Raw genomic sequence first — 9457 nt, forward strand, 5'->3', positions numbered from 1 at the left:
CTGCTGAGATCCCCTCCTTCAAAAGGGCATTAGATAGGTCGGAAGGTATGAACTTGAACAGATTTTACTGTTCTTTTCCTGTTCTTTTCCTGTTATCAAATGTAATATGAAAATACAAAACATAATAGATCACTCACACAGCAGTTGCCAGATGAAGAGTTGATTGTGCCACAGTTGACAAAGCACATTATAGAGCAAGTGTACAGAGCTATTAGAGATTGTGTGACAATCAGCAAACATGCACCGATACAGAAACAGTTGCAGCATGGAAGACAAACAGTTATTAAGAAATTGAGAAAAGTTTGAAGGAATTCAAAGTACTGAAATAACATAAGGAGAGGTACCTTGCAAGATTTTTTTGTAATTAAGCCTTACTCAGAACAGGAGATTGGGAGATTGCTTCCATGTCCGGAGAATCTCCAAAGAATCTGAAAGGGTTCTCACAATTGCCGCAGTATATGACAATCATGAAGAATGACACCCTTGTGGGATGTGGCTGTGATAATAAAATGATGATTACTCAAAAGTACTTGATATTTCAGTTCACAAAGCAACCAGGTGGGCATTCAGACATGGTTTGATGCTACTCTGGTTTAAAGATTTAATGAATGTAACTGAGAAAATTACAAGTCATCAACCCAACATTTCGACACTTCTGTCTAGTGCCCTCAACAGGGATGATCTAATTGTTGCAACAAGAAGTCCTTTTATATGCTCATTAATTAGCTAAGGTTGCTCAAAAACCTTTTCAGACTTTGGGGCATATTTTTGCCAAGGGATCCTGTTATGAAAGAACAACAAACCAAGAACACTATTTGTTCTATTCTATGGACTGTGACCATGAGTATGTCAGACAGACCAAACGTGAGTTTGGTACATGTTTGAAAGAGCATCAAAAAGCAGTCTTCTTTTGTAAAAAAGAAAATTCAACTTTGTAATAGCACACATGCCTAACAAATCATCCAATTGGGTGGGATAATTAAAAAATCATCAGCACTAATCAACGCCACCAGCAGCACCTTTGTTTGGAAGCTTGGCACATCAACTCTTCCCACACTCTTTTAAATCATGATGCTAACTACCTGATGCCTATTTACACCTCGTGAGAAAAATGGGCAGCTAATAATTATTAGTGGCAAAAGGACCTCTTGTTGCAATGATTAGACACTCCTGATGCATGAAGGCACTAGAAACCACCTTGGGTCTATCAAAAATACTTTTTTGTAGCCACAGGACACACCATAATCTGGGGCAGTTACTCTAGGAGTGGAAATCCAGTGTCACTACTACATACCTGTCTTTTATTCATTGTTCATCCTGATAACTAAATCCTTTGCAGTGTTGCCTTATCCCTAACAAGACCGTAGTATGGGGGTTTAATTAATTTTTGGTATACTGACTTCCCAACTGCAATGGACTGATTGTATATGTAGAACCACCCTGGAGTTTCAATTCAGTTTATGGGAACCATGTGATTTCCCCAATTCTTAGTACGTTTAAAACCTGGAGAGCTGATAAAAACTGAAGGGAGCTGGAGGAGAGCGAGGAGAGCAGATCTTTGCCAGGCGTTACACGTGAGTTCGGTTTGAAGAGCACTGGGGCCAAATACACCTTTGTTCAAGATGGCCGCCTTACGAGGGCAGTTGTTGTACACTCGAATAGCTCAGGTTTCTCACCGATTCGGTAAGTCCATCTATTCTCCTTCAACAAGACATGTAAATTTAGTCTTATAGTAGTCTCAAAGGCGATATTAGTTGTTTTCTAGTCGTATGAATTACTCCAGTCAGTCACAAAAGAAGTGCATATTCTACGCTTATTTAAATTTTACCGAACTTTAGCCCCGAACTTCAGTGATGCCGTATACAGCAGCGGATATATCGTATATATATTTAGAGTAGTGTTAAAAAAGCCATACTTTGAACTACTTTCTGGAGAGCACATCATAGTTTCCGTGGTTGATCGGACCCTTATTGTCGTTGACCTGTACATGTATTTCACATTCGCGGGGGCTTGACACACCGTCGGTTCATTGAAATAATGTGCAGTACAAGGAACGGTGCCAGTTTAATTCCTGTTATTTCTTGGATTTTCATTTGCAGTGAAAAGGAGTCAACCTGTTAGGAAATTTGAAATTTATACAGAGAAAACTGAAGAGCGTAGCCTGTTACATAGAATCATAACAGACTGGAAAACCCCGGTAAGATTCTTTGTACAGTGACACCACTGACAGGCCAATCTTTATTATATTCAATTTGGTTTTAAGGTGGCCTACCGCAGTATGAGTGTGACAAAAATAAATCTACACTTGGACCCACCAAAGGAAAACCCAAACAATTTGATGTCCACATTGAGTTTTGTTTGATACGTTGAGCTTGGAGCCTACAAAGTTTCTTACATTCACACAATTTTCAGTTATCACTCAGAACATGTTTGGTGTCGTGGTTATGAACAACTTGTGTCACTGTGGGCCCTGTATCGTGCTAGAACGACTGCTTGTTAGGTGCAGAAATGTGGAGAGTTAAAATTGTCTTAATCTCCTCCCTGTTTGCCAATTTGACAATCCTTTGCACATTATCCAACACAATATGAAACACCCCCTGTACAAGCTGAAGTCATAGTATGTAACATGCCAACAAAGTACTGACTTTGTACAAGTTGTTTGTGATGCACTTGCACACAAGTGAATATGTTGCTTCCAAAGTATGTAGGAGTGTGCATGTGCAAAATGATGGTTAATTTTATAAATGATATTGAGATGGCAGATTTCACAAAATCTAGCTGTAAAACTTAAGCTGCATTTCTGTTTTTTTACCAATGCCTTAGCAACAGTCTTCAGACATTTTTTACCTAAAACTGTGTGACAGATACTAAGTTATTGTCAAAAATTCCCACATTTTGACAAATTTTTGTTGGAATAAGAAATCCTCTCTGATGTATTTTTGTTTTAACTTGTAAGAACATTTAATTTGATTTTGAGTTTTTATAACATAATTTTATGGTAGGGTTGTATGGGAGGTTTTTGAGAAACATTCACAAAGAATCAGAGCCCAGTTCACCTGTTTTGAAATCCTTCTTGCAAGAGTATGGTAAAAGCACCCATTGTCTTATGTGTTGGATTTTACTCTGTACATATGTTTTTGTTTGTTTGCTCACAATGAGCACCAGTGATCATATTATCCAAATCATCTAGCAACCCCCATAAACTGAGTAAGCCACCTTGATTCATTTTCTGAATAATTGCAGTCTGTGGAGTGGTACATGTAGCATTTTATTCTTAGAGTTTCTTTTTGACATTCTGATGTTACAGTTGGCAGAATGTATTTTCACTAAGAAAAATTTTTCTCTTTTTTGTTTGTTAGTCCATATTGTTCATCAGTGGAGTGTTGGGTTGTCTATTTTATGAGCAGTTCATAGGTGAGGCAATGTGGCAGACTTGTGTTGTTCAATGGCAACATTACTGATGCAATAAGTGTGCACAGCTACCTTGTAAAGCTGAAGTTAATCATTTAGAAGTTAAAGCTGAAGTTAATCATTTAGAATGAACCACATCTGTTGTTTGTTATAACCTTTTGGTGTCATTAACTAAACAGCCCATTTTCATCACGTCTGGATGCAAATGTGTGTAGTTTACAGTGTCATTGTAATAATAGAACAGGTATTTTCAAGGATTATAGTCATAAATATTTTGATTTACTTTCAATTGAGAAAAAATTTTTTTCACTTTGTTTCATGAATGGTATTATACAGAGGAACCTGATGAAACAGGAAAAAGAGATGTAAGATTATGTTAAGTTTTTTTGTTTTCGTGCACATACCTATGCATTATATTTCCTTTCTCTGTGAAAAGTCATTCTTTTGGTGAGCTCTCATGAGTCTGTCATTTATGGCTGTGATGAACATGTGCTGAAACATTTTTTGTATCAATGTATCAATGTACTGTGGATACTGATACACACATACATTTTATCCTATTTTATTAGTAGAACACAAACTAGTAGATGTTACACCTTTAAAATCATTTCTGTCTTGCTCTGAATTTTTGTCAACAGCCTTTGATTACAAGACTCATGATGAAGTACATTATGGCAGATCCTGATGTTGACAGAGAGAAACGAGAGAATCACATGCGTCATGTCAAAGAAAAAATGGACATTTTGTATCTTTTAAAACTTCATATAAATATCATTATTCTTCACAAAAATCTATGTAAATAATTTTTATTTGTTTCTGTAGACTCCCTGCCCACTTAACTCTCTCAAATATAAAAAAAAAAAAAAAAAAACCATTAACATTAGCTGGTACTGAAAGTTAAACATTACTCATGTTTGTCCCTAGTGCATATGCACTTGAATATATAGATTTGTATATGGCCTAGCTGATTAGCAAATTCTCTGTAACTCAGTTGCTAAGCTCTACCAAGAATCATTTTGTTCCTCTTACTCCATCCATGTTTCATGTTTGACCCATTTAAATTTAAAAATAGAGTTCAAAGTGGCCATGATAGCCACCTAGTATCTACAAAAAATCATTTTCAACACTGGTCATCATTATAGTAAGCAGAATTGTAACCAACTTGTAGCCTATGGTCCAGCTTTCCATTAACTTCCCTATGGCTCTGTGTTGTTGTGTGTACAGAGCATCTCACAGAGCATCTTGTAGAGCACCTTCACACAAAATTGAATTTGCTAGGGTTTAGCTCATTGTAAGGAACCTTCTTTTCAACACCAACTACTCCTCTTATTGAAATCAATATTGTTACCATAACTAAGTCGGAAAGAAACATGGAGGTAATCTTTTTTTTATCGTACCTGCACATTGAAGCTTCTCTTTTGTTATGAGTTTATCATTTAAACTTGTGCTGATATGTTATATTTCCAGTTGATCTTTCCTCAACCTGTTGTTTGCAGCCAAGAGATGAAAAGAAAGCCTCGGCTTGGAAAGCAGCCATTTGATATTGAGAAGATTGAAAGGGATAAACCTACATTTAAGCCTTTTGGACCTGATGGCTACTGAGCGTGTTACTCTCACTGTAATACCTGGCTTACATCATTTTGTGGAAAAAGCTCACGAATGATGAGCATGTTCCTGTGTAGAGCTGGCTCTAGTTTGCTTGATTATTGGGTTATTTAAAGTTGCTGAAGGGATCAATCTCATTTTGTTTTCTGTTTTGATGTAAAAGAAATGAGTTTGTAGTATTTTAAATGGAGAAGAGCTGTGTGTGACATGTATTAGGTCCTGTACTATTTTGTCAAATAAATTATCTTTTTACCAAAGTGTGATGTACAGGTGTATACAGTGGGTGCTCTTTAGTTACAAAACAGAGAACTTCAAATTTTTCCAGAGTTTAATGACAATTTTCAGTGTTCACCTTACATTTCTAATTTTGTGCTTCAGTGGTATGATTCATAATGGAATGAATTTTTTTGTGTGCTATCTCTCAAGCAGAAAAACAATTATGAAAGGAGAAGACTGACTGTTGAAGTGTTTTCTATTGGTAAAGCAGGAATGGGGGAAATTTTTGACTAAAAAAATACTCTTATTTACATAAATTGTTTGACATGTTCTGTTGACTAGGAGATATCACTCAGTTGAAGTCCGAAGTCGTTTATTTCCAGCACTTTGTGACTCATTTTCAGAGGCTTGATTTTCTTGAGCTCTTTGTAAAAGTTTTAATAACTGAGTAGCTTCCCTTAGTTGTGCCCTTCGATCCAGTTCTTGCTGGCATGTGTCCATGATGTGCTCGGCTTCAATAACACTTCTGCCCATGACAGTTGCAAGTGAATCTGTTTTAATATTAATCACGTCTTGGAGTCTTTCATCAGAAAATGAGATAAAAAATGCTGGGTCATTTTTCATTCTTATCAGAAGATCAGGTGGAATGCCATCTGTTTCTCCTGCATCAGTCCTGTCAAATTCCATGCTTTCATTGGTTTCCAAACTTGCCCCAGCACTGCTGATACTAAGTTCTGTACTTCCTTGACTATATCCAAAATCTATGGATTTTTAAAGGCAAGAGATACTGTGAGATGTTGGTAATTCATTACCTCATCACCATCCTTACTGGATATGCCTTGCCCTTCCAATAAAATATTTCATTAAGCATTACAGGGCTCAAGTCTCCTTTTAATTAAAAACAGGCAATTTGAGCCCATAAATGCATAAGGAAAGATTTTATGACAGTTTGAAAATTTTAGAATTTACAAGGATTTGTATGGAAAACCATGTCAGCATGATTAGGTGGCAAAAGTTTTTCTTCTCATACAAAAATCAATCCTTCCAACTGTTCAGTGGCTGTTGCAATTGCTACTTTTGAGATATACAACTGAAAATTCTCAGGTTACCTAATTTTAATGGGCTCTTTCAGCTTGTGCTAACAAGATTTTTCAAAAGTGAACTGTTTTCATGTTTATCAAAAGTTGATCACATGATCAAGCCATGCAAAGAGCCTATTAATAACAAATCCCACGGTGAGAGCCACTCATTTTACAAGGATCACTCTTGATCATAATTAAAAAAGGATGTAATAACAATTGTATAGGAAAATTAATTATTGACAAGGAAATTCCGCATTAAATTGCTTGTGAAAACCGACGTCACATGTATTGCGAAGTGATAAGCACTATCAGTTTTCAAGTGCAATTTAATAAAGCAGAATTCATGAGTCAAGTAATGGGTTTTCCTTGAATCACATAACTGAATAGAACCAAAAAAAAAAGAAAACAGCATTACTCAGTTGTTTTGCATACATAGATGCGAAACAATATCACATTTTCAACTTCCTATTCCTCGCTAAATACCCCCCTTTGTTAACCAATCAGAATGCAAGATTTTATTCAATGATGCAATTCTTAACCATATATTGGAAGCTCTTTCCTTATGGAGACTCAGGTAGGCAGACAGCTCCTCTCACATCTGCTTCTCAAAAGCCCATCTGACATCCATATAAACTCACTCTGTACACATTCCTGAAAGTCAACTTTCCTCCCTCGATGGTTTTTATTTTACAAATTCCTGAAGAGTATCACCATCTCGAAGAAAGTTATTTTAATCAATCAAATTCACAATAGAACTTAAGAGGTTGGTTAAGAAGCTTTAATTTAAAGAAATTACTGATTGTGATGCCCTTTGCTGTAAATTGAAACCCTGAAGGAAAAGCTCCCTACATAAAAAACACTCTACTGTAACATTAACTATATTAAAGAGCAACATTGCAATGAGGCTCCCACTATATCTGTTGGTTGTAAGTGTGATTTGTTTATTAGTCACTAAGCATTAGCCCTGGTGATCTAGTGAGAGCCGTACAAACGATATTATGAAGTTTAAAACACCATTGTGCCATTGGATGGTACAGTAACAGAAATGAGAGACTTAAATGGTGGTACTTTGTTGTTTTGCATTCCCTGTGATATTTGATAAGTGGGCATATGCACCTGAGTGGCTATCTAATACACATTCAATGTGCACCTACATGTTCATGTATGACAACCAGTCCCTCAAATAGTCAATTATACATTGTAAAATAAAGTGTATGTTGATTTCAAGTTTTCCCAACATGGAAATTCAGAAAGTCTAGGAAAAATCATACAAGATGGAATGAGAAAAGAAAGTTGAATTTGGAAAAAAAGGAACGATGATTTTAAAAACTGAAATTGAATATATCATGAATTGTCAGAGTCAGGAAAGGCATGTACTTTGTAAAAGTTTCCTTCTAATTTTCAACTGCCCATAACAATCTGGTGTTTTTGAATGGATAATACAGCAATTTCTCTGAGTTAAGGCATTTCAATTCTGCTTAAGGACCAATCCAGAGTAAGCATCAATATCTCGGAAAGGAGAAAGATGGCATGTGCTAAGCTCAGACAGGGGAGACAAGCAAAAATAGCAGGTAAGTGAAAATCAGTATGTTCTTACAGTAATACCATAAAGAATTTCTTTGCACATTGCTTAAAACATTTATCACAGTTAGATGATATTTCTCACAGTCTGATGTTAACATTTCCCACAGCTGCACAATGTATCAGCCATCTTTCCTAAAACTAATGAAATTGCCATGAGATTTGAACTGTAATATTATTTCAGCAAGTGAAGTGATAACATTCAAGCAAAATTATGGTGTTAAGGTAGTACTCCCCCTCCTCCCTGGTTAAGACTGCATGTTATGACTCTGAGTCCTTAAACAAAGTCAAAATTAATGCTCAAGATGATAACAGTTTCAAGAAAGTTGACTGACAGTGATCTTAATTGACAACATCTGACTGCAACCAAAACTTTTTGGCTATGAGAAATGAAACTAAGTTGCCTGATGAATTTCTCGGCCAGTTGTTAACAGGTTTCACTTTCCTTAGTCTCCCTTGGTTTACTTCCTCACATACTTTATGCTTCTTCCCACAAACTGTGTACCTGGTCAAAGTATAGCCAGGGTTATACACAAGGTTTACATCAGGGCTAACTACTCCATGGGAAAAGATTGTTATAACTTCAATAGTCAAATACAGGCTGGACAAAAAACAGTTCGACTGGACCTTGTCTACCTGTTGGTTACAATCTAGGATGCGTGCAGGAAGTGACTGCCTCACCATAAATAAGGTGTAACTTCACATTTTCACCGATTTCCAAGTGTTCACATTTAATGATGTACCGTCTGTTTTGCCGGTGTTTCATTCTGAACTATACTAGAGTAACAATATATAAACTTAGCGATGATCGCGATACAAGAGAAAAACTCAAACAACACTGACTTCACCACATTTAACATCGCTTTGATAAACTGGTGCAAAACTGAAAAAAAAAAAAAAAGAGGCAAAACGCAGTAAAGATAATCCTTACGTACTCTGCAAGCCAGCTGTCCAATCTTCCCCGTCAAAAACAATCATAAGTTTGGTTTGATCTTCCAAGAAGCTAAAATATTCTTCATCGTCGATCTCAGTTCCATCACTGTCAAGAAATACTCGACAGCTCCCTGCTACTATCCCCAACTTTGAACTTCCCCTTTCTTTCAGTTCTTTTAGGCTTTCTGCAACAATTCCTTGAGTTTTTGTACGCTCTGAATTGCAAATTTTAAACGGCTTGCGTCGCTTTTCTTCCATCTATACCCTAAAGATCGTATTTCACTTCAATTCGTCCACCATGTTGAAATTCCTCTCCCCAGTCTAGTTTTGAATTTCAAACTCGCTCCCAGGGCCTTTCAGTGTTCAGTTGAGTTTCCATGTGACACTTCGTGACACTTACTCTCACAAGAGACGAGATATCGAGGGAAACAAGACCTTAAGACCAGTATAGTTGCCTGAGTAAGAAAAATAAGTATAATGTAGTATTCAACGATAGCTTGGTTTATCAACTATACATTGGCCACGGTAAAGAGTTTCAAAGGCTGATGTTTCGCCCAACGTTGGTTCTTTCGCCAGAGTGAAGTTATGCAGAATGCAGAATGTGGTATAGCCAGAAGGGATCAGATTAG

General features: G+C 36.5%; 2 protein-coding genes across 2 annotated transcripts; one reads left to right on the top strand and one right to left on the bottom strand.

Moving 5' to 3' along the window:
* The first annotated feature begins 1525 nt into the window (after positions 1–1525).
* LOC111338421 (uncharacterized) lies at positions 1526–5273 on the top strand. Its single transcript, XM_022944913.2, has 6 exons — positions 1526–1683; positions 2100–2197; positions 3360–3414; positions 3748–3776; positions 4050–4156; positions 4908–5273. Exons 1-6 carry the CDS (start codon positions 1623–1625, stop codon positions 5011–5013), a joined length of 456 nt encoding a protein of 151 aa, XP_022800648.1. The 5' UTR covers positions 1526–1622; the 3' UTR covers positions 5014–5273.
* A 57-nt stretch (positions 5274–5330) lies between these two features.
* LOC111338404 (DNA fragmentation factor subunit alpha) lies at positions 5331–9168 on the bottom strand. The gene is made up of 2 exons (XM_022944891.2): positions 8831–9168; positions 5331–5993 (listed from the first exon to the last, which is right to left on the bottom strand). The coding sequence occupies exons 1-2, from the start codon at positions 9084–9086 to the stop codon at positions 5581–5583; spliced, it is 669 nt and encodes a 222-aa protein (XP_022800626.2). The 5' UTR covers positions 9087–9168; the 3' UTR covers positions 5331–5580.
* Positions 9169–9457: the final 289 nt, after the last annotated feature.

The sequence above is a fragment of the Stylophora pistillata genome, chromosome 8 (assembly GCF_964205215.1).
Source record: "Stylophora pistillata chromosome 8, jaStyPist1.2, whole genome shotgun sequence".
Taxonomy (NCBI): domain Eukaryota; kingdom Metazoa; phylum Cnidaria; class Anthozoa; order Scleractinia; family Pocilloporidae; genus Stylophora; species Stylophora pistillata.

Excerpts from the sequence above, each read along its gene's own strand:
- LOC111338404 (XM_022944891.2), bottom strand. The coding sequence starts at position 9,086 with ATGGAAGAAAAGCGACGCAAGCCGTTTAAAATTTGCAATTCAGAGCGT. Across the intron at positions 5,994-8,830 it reads TTGGACAGCTGGCTTGCAGA|ATTTTGGATATAGTCAAGGA; the intron begins GTACGTAAGGAT and ends AAAAATCCATAG.
- LOC111338421 (XM_022944913.2), top strand. The coding sequence starts at position 1,623 with ATGGCCGCCTTACGAGGGCAGTTGTTGTACACTCGAATAGCTCAGGTT. Across the intron at positions 1,684-2,099 it reads TCAGGTTTCTCACCGATTCG|TGAAAAGGAGTCAACCTGTT; the intron begins GTAAGTCCATCT and ends TTTCATTTGCAG. Across the intron at positions 4,157-4,907 it reads AAAGAAAAAATGGACATTTT|CCAAGAGATGAAAAGAAAGC; the intron begins GTATCTTTTAAA and ends TGTTGTTTGCAG.